Raw genomic sequence first — 15,006 nt, 5'->3', positions numbered from 1 at the left:
TAACCCTAACCCTAACCCTAACCCTAACCCTAACCCTAACCCTAACCCTAACCCTAACCCTAACCCTAACCCTAACCCTAACCCTAACCCTAACCCTAACCCTCTTCCTACACTAAAACCCTAACACTTACTCTTACACTTTCTCTTCTTTACTCCTACTTTCTTTCTTCCTTCTTCTAACCCTTACTCTTACACCCTCTCCTACTTCTAAACCCTCCCTCTTCCTTACCTTTACTTACACTTACTACTCCTTTTACACTCATCTCTACTCTTTCTCTTTTACCTCTACTCTTCTCTTCTTTCTCTTCTTTTCTCTTACCCTACCCTCTTTCCATACACTAAAACCCTAAACCTTACTCTTACTTACACTCTCTTCTACTTTCACCTTAACCTCTTTTTTTCTTACTCTTTCTTAACTCCTTCTTCTTAACTCTTTTTCTCTATCTTTTTCTTATCTCTTTTCTTTTTTACTCTTAACACTTACCTTCTCCTACCTACCTCTTTTTAACTCCTTACTCTCTTCTTCACCTTACACTTACCTTCTTTTTCCTTCTTTACAACTCTAAAACCTCCTTCCTTCTTTTTTTCTTTTCCTACTCTTTCCACTTACTTCTCTCTACTAACCTCTTTTCTAACACTAAAACCCTAACACTCTTCTTACTCTAAAACCCTAACCCTTTTCTCTACTACTACTACTTCTACCTCTACTCCCTTTTTCCCTTTTCTTTTCTTTTCCTCTACTCTTTTCTATTCTTTCTTCTACTTTTCCTTCTATCCTTACTTCTCTTTCTACTACTACTTTTACTCTTACTTTCTTTTTCTTACTTTCTTCACACTCTACTTTACTTTTCTTCCCTCTCTTCTATTTTCACCTCCTTCTCTTCTACCCTTTTTTTCCCCAACCCTTAAACTCCTCTAACTCTTCTTTCTAACTTAACCCTACCCCTTACCCTTACACTCTTCTTCTTTAACTCTCTTACTCTCTTTCTCCCTCACCCCTACATTTTCTCCCTCTTTTTCACCTTCACTTCTACTCTCTTCTTCTTAATTCTTCTTCTTAACTCTCCTTCTCTTTCTACTTTTTTACTCCTAACACTTACTTCCTTCTACTTACTTTTTTTTCACCTCTTACTTTCTTCTTTAACCTACACTCACCTTCTCCTTCTTTTTCTAAAACTTTACTACAAAACTCTCTTTCTTCTTTTTTCCTTTTCTCACCTTTCTTTTCCTCAACCTTTACCTACTCTTCCTACACCAAAACCCTAACACTTTTCCTACACTAAAACCCTAACCCTTTTACAATCTAAACTCCTTCTCTACTACTACCTCTTCTACTACTTCTACTACTTCTTTTCTCTTTTTACTTATTACCTCTACTTTCTTCTCCTTTTTCCTACTTTCTTAACTCTTAAACACTACTTTTTCTTTAACTTATTCTACTTCTTCCTTCTCTTTCTTCTACTCTTTTCTACCACTTACTACATCTTTCTCTTTTCTTCTACTTTTACTTAAAACCCCAACCCTCTTCCTACACTAAAACCCTTATACTTACTCTTACACTCTTCTTTATTCTTACATTAAAACCTTTACACTTTCTCTTCCTTATCCCTACTTTCTTCCTTCTTCTAATCTTTACTCTCTACTTCTCTCCTTAACTCTTCCTCTTACACTCTACCCTCTCTTACTCTTAAATTCTTCTTTCCTCCTACTTTCTCTCCCTCACCCTTACCTTTACTTCTACTTATTTCTACTTTCACCCTCTTCTCTACTCTCTCTTTCCTACCTCTACTCTTCTCTTACACTTAAACCTTACTCCTTACTTTTACTTACACTCTTACCTCTACCTCTTCTCTTTCCACACTCTCTCCTACTTTAACCCTAACCTCTCTTCTTACACTAAAACCCTAACCCTCTTTTTACTCTAAAACCCTAACCCTTACACTTATTCTCTCCTTCTTCCTTACTCTACTCTCTTCCTTACTTTACTCTTCTCTTTATTCTACTCTCTCCTACTTCTTCTTCTCTTATCTTTTTCTTCCCTCTACTCTTCTACTCACAATACCTATTCTCTAATCCTTACTACTTTTCTCTATCCTTTCTACTTTTCTTATCCTTTCTACTTCCCTTATCCTTTCCTTTCCTTACTCTACTACTCCTAATCTTCTCTACTTTTTAATAATCTTTCTTTAAACTACTACTCTTTCTTTTCCTATTCTCCTTCTTCTCTCTTTTTTAAAACTTTAAATTTTACTCTTCTAACTTTTCTCCAAACCCTATCTCTCTTCTCACACTAAAACCTAACTATTACTATTACTTTCTTCTCTACTTTCTCTCACTCTATTCCTTACCTTCTTCCTAACACATACACTTACTTTCTCACTTACCCTCTCTCTATCTTACTTATTCTCTTTCTACCTTTCTCTTCTCTCTCTAATTTTTTACTCCTAATACTTACTCTCTTCTTCTTATCTTTTCTACTCATCTTTTCCACTTACTTTTCTCTACTACTCTCTTTTCTAACACCTTAACTTTCTTCCTTCTCTCTTTACACCTATATTTACTCTTTACTCTATCTTTTACTCTACTAACTTAATTTTTTTTTACTTTTCTCTCTAAAATTACACTTTCTTCCTATACTAATATTCCCACCTTTATCCTTACACCTTCTTTCTCTTACTCTTACTTCTTCTCCTACACTTAACCCCTACTCTTCTCTTTTATTCTTACTCTCTTTCTTACAACTTACTTTCTTTATTTTTTAAAACCTTCTACTTTTATCTCTCTTTTTAACCTTCTTCTCTCTTCTTTTCTTTTATTTACACTACTTTTACTTCTTACCCTACTAACTTTTCTTTTCTAAACTTATACTCTCTTTCTATACTAACACCTACCTATTATTCTTACTCTCTTCTTAACCTACTTTACTCTCTTATCTTTCTTTCTTAAACATTATTTTCTTCTTAACTAACCTCTTTTAACTTCTTTTCCTTTTCTTCTACTTCTTTCTTCTATCCTTACCTCTTACTTTCTTTACTCTATTCTTATTCTTTCTACTTTTCTAAATTTTCTTCTCAATCTCTCTCTTCTTTCTATCTCTTATCTCTTTCCCTAAACTCTTTATAAACTCTTTAAACATATACTCTCTACTTTTTACTTCTTTTTATACCTTTTCTCTTCTTTTCTCCTTATTTACTTCTTCCTCAACCTTTTTAAATTTCTAACAAACTACAACTTTCCTTTTTACTTTACTTTTTCCTTTCCTTCCTCTTTCTACACTTTTTCTCTTCAACCTTCTTTCTTTTCTCAACTTTTACTCTTTCTAATCTTTCTTTTCTTTTCACCTTCTATTTAACTACTCTTTTATTTCATACATCTTTTAATAAACTAACTTCTTCTTCTACTTTCTTCTCTTCTTTTTAATTCTTTCTTTTCATCTTTCTCTATTTTCTACTCTTTTTTCTTCATTTACTATCTTTACATCTTAATCACTTTAAATATCTTTTCTAATACTTTTACACTCTCTCTTTATTAAATACTACATTTAACTATCTTTTCTATCCTACTAACACTCTTTTAACAATTTTTTACCTTTTTCTACTTCTCTTCTTACTTTATCCTCTCTACTATTCTCTTCTCTTAACAATTCTTTCATTTCTCTTTTCTTTCCTTTTCTTCTTTTATACATCTCTTAACCCTATCTCTGCTACTTGCGCGCTGTTATACTGCTGCATGAACAACGCTACTCTAATTGCTACTACCATTGCGTTGCTGAAAAAAATTCGCCTTAAAACCGCTCTCTGTACCGCTTATCTATCTCTACAACTGCCTCTTCACTCTTGTGTAACACTTGACGGGCCTACCGCCCACCCACTTTCTCTTCTTCACCCTGCTTACCTGCTACTCTTCTCTATCCCGCTTCACGGTCTTAAACACCTCCCCTCCTTCACTCTTAACCGCATCGCTCCGGGGGCACATCCACGGGCCCCCCCGCCCAACCCTCTACCCCCTCTCCCGTGATACCTTATCACGGGCCCACCGCCCACCCTTATTCTACTCTCTTCTCTCCTTCATCCTTTGCTCGTGATGCCTTATCACGGCCCCACCCACCTCCCCTCTTTCTCCTTTACCCTCTACCGCCCTGCCCAACTGCTTTGTGACACCTGACGGGCCCTCCGCCCGCCCCTCTCTCACGCACTACGGCATCTACAGGTTCAGGAATGCCTTTCTGGGCTGCGGCACCACAATCGGATTTGCCAAACTTCCCCTAACTACTGTTCTATCTTGTGACAATACTATGTAAACGCCCAAAACACCTTGCTCCACGTCATTTTCATCCCGTTCCATCTTTCCAATCCACCTGATACCCTGTTCAAATGCCCTTTCCCTCTACTATTCATTCTTATACCCGATTTACAAAGCAACCAACCCCGCCCAATCTAAATTCGCGCGATCAACGCGATTGACGCCCTCTTGCACGAACAACTTCTTGTACCTCTCCTATCCACCATCCTGCTGGCTCTTCTACCTATTGCGCATGTCTTTCTTAACTACTCTACTATCTATCCAATTTACTTTGTCCTGACTCTCACTTTCTTCAATACGCACGGCTGCTTTCGGATAGGGACTTACTTGGTTTGGTCTGCTCTCTCCAGATTGTGGGCTCTTCCTGGATCGGGGGCTCTTCTTAAATGATCGGCTCTTACTACTTGGGGCACTGATGTGGACTCCCTTGGCTTGCAGGGACCACTTTCGGGCCACTTTGGGGGACTACTTTGGACCACTTAGGGTGGCGCACTACTTGGCGCGCTACTTGGGGAACCACGTGGGGAACTACTTGGGAACCACTTGGATTGGGGACCCACTCGGGTTGGACGTGCCACTCGGGTGGGGCAACCACTTGGGTTGACGCACTACTTGTGGAACTACTCAGGGAACCACGCGGGTTTGTGCTGACTACGCGGCTTGATGCTGACCATGTGACTATGTGGATTGATGCTTACTGCGCGGGTTGATGCTTACTACGCGGGTTAATGCTGACTATGCGGGTTGGTGCTGACTACGTGGATTGGGGGATCCGCATGGGTTGGGGGCTCTACTTGGGTCGGGGGCTCTACTTGGGTTGGGGGCTCTACTTGGGTCGGGGGCTCTACTTGGGTTGGGGGATCCGCATGGGTTGGGGGCTCTACTTGGGTTGGGGGTTCTACTTGAGTTGGGGGATCCGCATGGGTTGGGGGCTCTACTTGGGTTGGGGGGCTCTACTTGGGTTGGCGGGTATCACTCGGGTTGGCGGGTATCACTCGGGTTGTGGGGACTACTTTGGTCGGTGGCCCTTCTCTGGGCGTTTCTTTCTACGTCTCTGAAGTGTCTGTGTTGCTATTTGGCTGTTTTGCACTTTCTGACTTGTGATCACCGTGCAGTCGCAAGTCAGCCTACAGCACGTTTCTCCTGACTTCTCCTGACCTAAGGTTTCGGGTTACGGTTATATCAAACACATTCTTTCTAGTCTGCTAAATACGACTGCACATGCCCCTCCTCCCAAGCATATAGGAAACGACACATCTGGCTCGCGTCTCTCTGGCCCATCTTGATCTTTAATCCGAGCCACTTGTAAAGCCGGAGCTCATCGCTACCGTGCACAATCGCGGCGTCTTGCATCTGCTGCTCCAGCCATGGCGTGCACATCAGTGGCTGGCAGGCAAGCAGCGCAGCTACTGCTCTCTGGAGCACTCTATCGTACTGGCAAGGCACATGCATCCCTTGTGTCTTAAACGCACCCTGTATGCTTGTTTCCTCCCACTTGTTGCAGATGGCTTAGGGCGCCCAGCAGTAAAAACACCGCGCATACTTCTCCCACTTCACTTAGTGCATAGATTTCACCTTAGACTCCATTAATGTCATCTGCGCTCCGCTGGCCTTTGAACAGTCCTTCCAGTCGTGGCGCGCCGGGTCAGCCTGAGTGGCCATGCAGATGGCGCACGCATTGCTCCAGCGCTGGAAGTGCTGCTCTAGCCGCTCCAGGTCATATACTTTTTGTTCCGTCCTTCGCTGTTGCCGGATCTCAACCCTCTGCTCTTTAACGACCATAGCTCGCTCTATACATCTGCGCTGCTCCTCTGCTGCCACCGCCGCGGTGTCGGCCTGCGTCTCCTCTGGCTCTTCCTGCTCTTCTTCGACGGCTTGTTGCTTGGTACCACCGGGGTGTCGCTCGCATAGATCACACTTCGACTCTCCTATCTCGCATTGCTGCCTGTTCTGTCTGCCGTCCATGTGCTTGTCTATCGCGATTCGCTGACAGGATTCGACTGTCATAAACTCCTTTGCAGGTCGCTCCAGCTTGTAGCCGAGCGCCTTCTCTACCCTCCCCTCTTTCGTTACATAGCACGCTCTCATAACAATAGACTCGCTGTCGAGCCCTGTTCGTCCCGCCCGGCCGCTCTCTTGCACATATTGGAGCAGCAGGGGACACATGGCAACGTGGATCACCACCCGGACGCCTGCAGCGTCGAGCCTAAGACCCAGCATGTTCGTGGCTGTACAAAGCTTCTCTATGCCCAGGGTGAAGCTTCGCACCATGCGTGCCTTTTCCTCGTCTGAGCCCATCTGACGGTAGTATGCAGAGCACTGCAGAAGCTTCGCAAGCCGTTTCGTCTCGTCCACAGTTGGACAATAGACGATGATCTGCGCCTTGGGTCCGTACCTACTCCTCTTCGCAGCCACAAGCTCAATAAGTACTTTTTCTAGCGTGCCACGTGTGTACTCTAGCACCTGGTACGCAATGTTCGTTCGCGTGGTGCGTTCATCGCGGCATATGGTTACGGTCTGGGCATCGAGCCCTGCGGTGTGCAAGAAGGCGGGCTGCAGCGTGGGCGGCAAGGTTGCAGTCAGGTAGACAACCTGTGTGCCCTTCTCCGTCATCTCCACCATCTTGAGGAGGTCTGGCCGCCAGTCCTGTGTCGACTCCAGCAGCACGTGGCACTCGTCTATCACGATACGATCTAGCTGATGGAGCATGCGCTTTTCGTTAATGAACCTGCCGAACGCCTTCGTGACTGCGCTCTCAGGCGTCACTAGCACAATACGAGCCCAGTACGGCGGTCTTCTTCCATCCCACTTCGCGCAGGGGATGCCGAGCTGGTCGCAGCGATCTTGCAGATCGTCTCGCAAGGCATTCAACGGAGCCACGACCACGGAGACGCCGCCTGGCGAGACGGACGCGGGCAGCATGAACAGCATACTCTTGCCGGTGCCGGTAGCCATAACAACTAGCACGCGCAGCCGTTGCTGCATTACAGCCTCGAGGCTTTCTTCTTGCTTGCCACGATACTCGGCGTCCGGCCGTCCAGCGAGTCGCCTGAACTCTGCCTTGAGGTCCACCATCGCGAGCGACGACCAGCGCTGGAGCGCCTGCTTCTCTTGCTGCGCTACCATCTCTGCGCGAACACCGGGGTGCATGCGGCCGTCCTCCCAGGCGGATGCAAACTCCAGCACGCGATGCCAGTCCATGCTCACCCGCCGGAACTCCTCCCGCTCAGCCATGGTCTGAAAGGGAGACTCCATCATGGAGCGGCCGTAGTTGCCCTCCTCTGTTTCAAGGCTGTGGCCGGACTGCAACGCTTGCGCGTTGCTCTTCGCCGGCGCTTTGTTCCAGTAGAGCACTTCCAACCAGTCGCGTGCTTGTCCATCTCTTGCCAGCTCTCGGTGGATGGCTGGGTAGGCATGCCGCCAGGCGCGGGTGCCGAGAGCGGTGTTCATGTACTGAAAGGTCTGCTCGCGCAGGACACGGCGTATGCGATCGGTGCCCCAGTACCCGTCTGGGTTAGCGGATCGTGCCTTCTTACGGTCGGCTTCGCCGTACTTGTCTCTGTCGTCGCTCTCTTCGCTATCGCTCTCGTCGCCCCACTGCTCCTCCGGCTCTGGCTCCCAGATAAAAGCGGTAGGGCGGCAACGCCATTGTGCAGCATCTGGAGATCATCTATGAACGGTCGACCGAGCCGAGGAAGTACACCACCAGCTCACCCACCTCCCGGGGAACATAGCGGTGGATCGTCTTGACACGCTTGCTGAAGCTATACCCCTTGTGGTACGTAGTGGTGAAGGATACCAGGCCACCCTCTACAAACACCCCCCGATACCCCACCCCGTCTGCACTGTTTCTCGCACTGTATCGAGGTAATCTCTGTCCCGCGACCAGGCCCGCCGCCAGACATGTGAACAAGCGTGAAGAGGCCTTCTTTAAACCGACGCACTCCTTTCATGTACCTAGCTACAGCGTCATCGCGCCATAGCGTCCGTTCCGGCCGTTGTGTGCTATCTATCCCACGAATGAATCTCTCCCTTAGCGGAGCCTTGTCCAACACCCGGTCTAGAAGCCAGTCTTGCCATCTATCTAGCTGGTTGTCGGGGTGCTTCAGAAAGCTCCAGCCCGTAGCCAGCTCGGCTGGCTGATCGACGAGTTTGTCCACGGACACCTCTGGAAGCGGGGTAGTCCCGGGTTGCACGCAACCCCTTTCGTCTAGATCCAAGAGTAGGACGTCCTTGAATAGCTGCAACCGCACCGTCTCGCAGAGTCCCTTCACCATCGACCGGAGATCGGCTAGCGAAAAGCTCTGCTTGTCAATGAGAAGCCGATCTCCATCCCACGACACGATACCGGGAGTATTACGTTGCTTTGCCTGTGTTCTAGCTAGCGTACGCAAGCGGAGCATTCGATTCATAGGACTGGGTGTGCCTTTGAAGTCGGACAGCGTCATAAACCGTTCAGACATGTCTTTAACTAGCTTATACGCAGTAGGTGCTGTACAAGGGTCTTTCTGAAGCGCTTTATCTCGCTGGCAGCGGGCATGATGCACTACAAGCTTCGAGGTAGTGATCAAAGCAGACAGCGTTGGCGAGAACTCGTGCGCCGGAACCCACCCACCGCCATGGTGATCAGGCTTGAGGCCGAGGACAGCCACTCCGCTCAGCAGTGCGCTCTCGTGCTCGTCGCCAGTCAGGCTGTGGTTGAGCAAGGCGATCCAAAAGCGCAGGCATCGCTCTTCCAGTTTCTCTTTCTTCGCAGCGTCGTCTGAGCGGGCTATTTGCTGGAGTGACACCAAGAGGGCGTCTTGCGTGCTGGTAAGTTTGTATGGCGGCCGCTCGACCTGGTCATATGTGCGCCACAGGTAGCAGAGGATGCTCACCAGCTTCTGGCTGTACTTCTTGATCGTACCGACTCGATGCCTAGCGTAGAAGGGCCGCTCGTTCGATTCTGCGCCCGCCTCACGTCGCTCGATAATCTCCAGTGCGAGTCTGCCGACAACCTCAGCTCGGCTGCTATCGAACGCTTTTCGTATCAGCCGCTCCATAGCTTTGCAAACATCGCGTAAGCCGTGTCGTCAAACGCCACTTCTTCCTTCCCACGCGCGTCTACCTCCCCACCAGCTAGCTGTTTAGCGCGCAGAAGTGCCGCCCTTGGATACCTTGTAGGCGGGACCCATTCTGTGAGCTCTAGCCACGGATCAGCCTGCGAACGGATGCCCTCTTTAATCTTATCCTGCGCTGCTGCTGCCTCACACTCTTCTCGCTGATGCTGGCGATCTGCCTTCACTCTCTGGGAGATGTCTGCTAGAGTCGCAGCTCCAACGCTCGTCTCGACTGCAACATACGCCGGCCAGCCAACAGCTCTGAACAAGCGCTGCAGGATTGGCTGTCTCGCCATACTCGGTTGCGCGAGTGCTTGCTCTTTTGCCTCATATCTCCCCCTCGCTTTTGTTCGTTCACCCAGCCATGCTTATCCTTGCAATGTTTCTGCATGCCCTGCAGCGAGATGCAGGTATACCAACAACGCTCCGACAAGCATACCAGCCCGTCTTCTTGCTTTTAGACCAAAGACGGGCTCCTTAGCCGGCCTTGGTACACGCACGTCTCCTGGACTCCACGCAAGGTTTGGTAGCGCGCGTACAGCTGCCGCCAGGCTCTTGCGCGTAGCGACTGTGACCTTGGGATGGCGCTCTTTGAGGTGCGTAACGATCTGCGCTGGTGGAATAGCAGTGGCACATGGTTTACAAACTACGACTCGAAGTTCAGGCCGGTGTTCAAACAGCTGCGCAAATAGTTCCATGGTGTAAGGAGCAGAAGGGACACAAGTGGGCGCTATGCAACACGTCCGTTAGCCTAGTGTTTGCTATCCCCTGGCATATTAATCGACAGACTGTGTATCGATCTTGCTTTTGGTTTGATTGCGCTCCCAGCTCCGCTAACGCTGGTTGGTAAGGGCGTCGTGGTACATCCGTGCGCGGCCTGACTTTCGGTGCCGCGGTGTGACCGCGTCAGAACCTCAACAACACCCAACCCCCTTTCCGCACAACCTTCGTCCAAACTTCCGCTTGCAACCTCATTCGCAGTACACAAGTCGATAATGCACTGGTTGGCAGCATTAGACAGCGCCGCAGAGCGGTTTGATGGCGGTCGTCGGAGCTTTCCTCTGGCCAGCGAAGCTGACTTCGTTCGCAACTACGCGTACGAGCCGCCGAATGAGGACTACAAGAAGCTCTTCTTCTGCCGAGCGACCATCTCACGCTCGCAGCGTGATCCAGGTGCTCGTCCGCACAGCGCAGGATGGCTGATCCCCACCCGTGACGATGCCAGCGTCTGCAAGCCCGTCTTCATTGCCCACTCCGTCTTGTCAGCGATCTGGCTTCTGCGCGAGACGCTCGCCGACGACGTCCTGCCTGACAATATCTGGGATCGTCTGGTCTGCGCGGCCGAGTCGCTTGCGGAGGACGGGATGGAAGAGCCGCCGTCTGCGCAGAAGCCCTTTGCTTCCCCTTCACAACAGGCCTCCGCTCCACCCCTGCAACAAAAGAAGCGGCCACACCTATCTGCGCCGGCCCCTACACCAAAGCGCGCTCGAACAACCACCGATGAGACACATCCAGCCAGCCCTCAGCTGTCACAGCCTAGCGAACCAGATGAGCAGCTGAAAGACTCCCCTCTGCACATCACTACCATCTCCAACAACAACCGCCGTGCGGAGCAAAAACGCAGCAGGACACTCGCCACTTCGCGTGCGAAGAAGCGGCTTGCCCTTAGTCTGGTAGCACCTGGCGACAAGGCTCCTCTTCCAGAGCAGGCTGCCTACACCTCTATTGTGCAAAAGGACAAGTCCGTTATCGCCTAGATCATCAAGCAGCCGGTCTCCGATGACACGGACTTCTACAGCTCTACCCAAACTCCCTACCTTACGGCCTGCACCCTTCTAGAGAAAGCGCGCGTGCTTGGAAACCAGTCCTCTCGGTACCACGCTGCCCAGTTCCTGCAGGCTTGGCGAGAACGTGGCTCACCCTTCAGAGGTGGCGGCGAGCTCGCTGGCAGCCAGAGCAGGACCGGTGCGGGAGCTAAGCGCTTGCAGCTGCTAAGTGTGCGCAACGATGCTGACAGGGATTTCTGCTTTGCCTGGAACATGTGCACACGTTACAAAGCAGAGCTAGCAGCTGTCCATATCAAGTCTCGATGGGCGTTAGCTCTCCTAGGTCAAGCATACTCCAACAAGATAGCGCAGATCCAGCATAACAACTTTGTATCTAGCAACAACAGGACGCAAAATCGATACAGAAAGGGACAGATCCACACAGAGGCAGTTGCAGCGCTAGTAGAGTTAGTTAGTCCCAACGCCACTAAGAAGGACAAGCAGGTGTTTAGACGACGGTTAGGCCAAGCCATGCGCTGGTACTCCATTAGTCAGGAGCTAGGCTGGGGCATTCTGACCCTGATACCACACGACGAGATTGCGAATCGCTAGATAGAACGCACCCTCCGTGTAGGCCAGCTGCATGTCTGGATTAAGCTACTTAAGAAGGAGTGTCCAGACATTTGTGCAGCTAGCAAGGCACTTAAGAACTGGTTAGGGCTAGAGGGAATTGCTGGCGGGCCCATCAACGAGAAGAAAACGCTGAGCATTGAGGCGGAGGCGCCAGCAACCATCTACGAGGTGGAAGAGATTCAAGACAGCAAAGACGACGAAACTGACAACAGCGTTGACGACAGCACCAGAGAGCAAAGTCATGCTTCGCCGAAGAGTCCTACGCCAGCTCTGCGGTTGCGTCAGCTAACTTTGCTTGAATTGTTCCATCCTGTAGAGTAGATGTTACCTGCGCTTAACTCTGAACATTGTGCTACATACCTTATCGATACTGCCCTACAACATTGCGAACATTAATATTGAAACATCTACTATATTCCACTCACGTACCGTATGCTCGATTCTTCTAGAAATTCAACATACAATTGGGACGCACTTTGTACACGTTCCGCAATCGTTGCAGCAATATTTGACTTCAGGAACAGCGAACAAATTCACGCTGAAAAAGCGAACAAATACAGTCGAGTGTCTGTGCTCACGCTAAAATTTACATAGGCAAAGCGAACAAATACACTGTCTTTGTTCGTATAATCACTGGGAGGCCTGCAAATGCGGCTAACCCTAACCCTAACCTCGACCTGTGTCTGGTCCCAAACCTAACTTCACTTATCTGACGTCTTTGTTACGCTTACTCTCTTGTGACGCCTTACGGGCCCCCCTTCGGTTCTTCTCCCCTAAACGCTGTCTCGATCATTTCCACGGTTTGATGCTGTGCTCTTCTGCTTTTAACAACTGATCTGCTCGCTCTGTTAATCTTCTCGCGGGTTACGGGGCCTTTTACGGGCTGTTTGCTGTCGTCTCTTACTGGTTACAGGTCATGCTCCTCAACTGCCCGCCTTCCCTCCCTCTCCACCCTTTCGCCTTTCTCCAACGGTCTCGACCACGCTTCCGTTGACACTTGCTGCACTCTCAGACAGGTATCTGCTACACCCCTGTTACGCGTCACTAACGCACCGGTTACGGGGGCCTCTTCACGGGTTACGGACCTCTCTACGGGCTCGGGGGCACCTCTACGGGTTGTACGCCTTACTGTCAGCCTCTTCTTGTTCTGTGCTATTGTCAACTACTTCGCTCGGCGTCCTTGTAATACATTATCACGGCTTACCTCTCTACTACTTTGCTATGTTGACCTCTCAATGATACCTCATCACGGCTTCGTCGCCTACCTCTTCTCTTTTCTTAACTACTGCGCTTCTTGTGCCTCCCCACAGGCCTTCCGCCCCCCCCTTCTACTTCACCGCTGCGCTCGGCTTCTTTGTGACACCTTACGGGCCCACCGCCCACCCTCTTCTCCCTTCTTCTCAGCGACCCTCTCTTAAAACACCCACGGGCCCACCGCCCACCCCTTCTTCTACCCTCTTCTCTCCCTTATCCCTTGCTCGTGATACCTTATCACGGCCCTACCCACCTCCCCTCTTTCTCCTTCACCCTCTACCGCCCCGCCCGACTGCTTTGTGACACCTAACGGGCCCACCGCCCACCCTTCTCTCACGCACTACAACATCTACAGGATTAGGAATGCCTTTCTGGCTGCGGCACCACAATCGGGTTTGCTAAACTTCCCCTAACTACTGTTCTATCTTGTGACAATACTCTCTAAACGCCTAAAAACCTTTTTAAATGCCTCCTCCTCTCTATATCTTACTTTTCCCTAATTTTTGTTGTCTTAATCCTGCGCTTTCTTTTTAATACAAACGGCTGCTTTAGGTTAGAGACTTACTTGCTTTTAGGTGCTCTTCCTGGTTTACAGGCTCTTTCTGGGCTGTGCGCTGTTCTTAAATGATCGGCTCTTACTACTTAGGGGCACTAATGTGGACTCCCTTGGCTTGCAGGGACCACTTTTGGGCCACTTAGGGGGACTACTTTCGGGCCACTTGGGGGAACTACTTGGGAACCACTTGGATTGGGGGACCTACTCAGGTTGGACGTGCCACTTAGGTAGGGCAACTACTTAGGTTAACGCACTACTTGTAGAACCACTTAGGGAACCACTTGTGGACCCACTCAGGCTGGGGGACTACTAGGCAACCACTTGGGTTGGCGGACCACTTTGGGAACCACTTGGGATACTACGCGGGTTAATGCTTACTACGCAGGTTAATGCTTACTACACAGGTTGATGCTTACTACGTGGGTTAATGCTGACTATGCGGGTTGGTGCTGACTACGTGGGTTAGGGGATCCGCATAGGTTGGGGGCTCTACTTAGGTCGGGGGGGCTCTACATAGGTTGGGGGATCCGCATGGGTTAGGGGCTCTACTTAGGTTGGGGGGCTTTACTTGGGTTGGGGGCTTTACTTGGGTTGGGGGATCTGCATAGGTTAGAGGGAACTACTCAGGTTGGTGGCTGTCTCTTGCGGGCGTCTGTGTTCTTCTACATGCTGTTGCTTGCTTAACTAAACCACATATAACCCTAACCCTATCCTGACATACATCCCAGCCCCCACCACAGCTCCAACACCTCTACTTGTCTCTGCTGCCCTCTTTACTTATGCTCTCTGCGCTTGTGTGCGCTTCTGCTCCTTTGTCTGTCTTATTAATAATCTGCTTGCCATAAACGCTGGTAACTCTACCTTAATTTGCGTCCGGACTGGAACTCAACCCTAATGCTAACTTGCGTCCGGGCCCGACCGCAACTCCACTACCCTGACTTCCGTCCCAGCCTGAACCTAACTCGGCTGCACCGCTTCTATGAATCGTGAGCAGAAATTCTTTCATTTGCTACTACTGCATCTACTGCGTCTACTCAGCTAACAACCGCGTAATCTAACAAAATTCCTTAACTAAATTGTTGCTCTCCACGTTGTCCAGCGGCTGCTTCTTCCCCAAATATTCGATTAACATCCTACCTGGTCCTGCATCGTCCACCCCAAGCTCCGCTAATTAGACCTGCTATTAGGCATTTGCCTCTGTGTAACCGAATACTATGCCTATTAACCCTGCGCTTAATACCCCAGTGTACTGACAAGTTCCGTCCTCTACTTGTTAATATCGCCCCTCCCTGTTCAGTTCCCAGCTATTGCAAATCTCCTGCGGCACGCCACCGCACAGGAAACAGCCTAAAAACATGTTAAACTGAACTTGATTATCTATCCTCTGTACTATCTC

The 15,006-nt window shown here is 49.3% G+C and overlaps 1 protein-coding gene across 1 annotated transcript, besides 9 other annotated features; it reads left to right on the top strand.

The window, feature by feature from the left end:
• Positions 1-103: a telomeric repeat.
• Positions 104-105: 2 nt separating this feature from the next.
• Positions 106-5,079: a dispersed repeat.
• A 189-nt stretch (positions 5,080-5,268) lies between these two features.
• Positions 5,269-12,435: a mobile genetic element.
• EKO05_0001780 (uncharacterized protein) lies at positions 10,397-11,158 on the top strand (the record flags this gene model as incomplete). The annotated part of the gene is made up of 1 exon (XM_038937465.2): positions 10,397-11,158. One exon carries the CDS (start codon positions 10,397-10,399, stop codon positions 11,156-11,158), a length of 762 nt encoding a protein of 253 aa, XP_038802541.2.
• Positions 12,436-12,439: 4 nt separating the features above from the next.
• Positions 12,440-13,966: a mobile genetic element.
• Positions 13,409-13,412: a direct repeat.
• Positions 13,413-13,660: a long terminal repeat.
• Positions 13,413-15,006: part of a mobile genetic element that runs on past the window's edge.
• Positions 13,967-14,086: a dispersed repeat.
• Positions 14,227-15,006: part of a mobile genetic element that runs on past the window's edge.

This window comes from Ascochyta rabiei, chromosome 2 (genome assembly GCF_004011695.2).
Source record: "Ascochyta rabiei chromosome 2, complete sequence".
Classification (NCBI taxonomy): Eukaryota; Fungi; Ascomycota; class Dothideomycetes; order Pleosporales; family Didymellaceae; genus Ascochyta; species Ascochyta rabiei.
The sequence above is the reverse complement of the archived record's forward strand: the minus strand, read 5'-3'. Positions and strand labels throughout refer to the sequence as shown.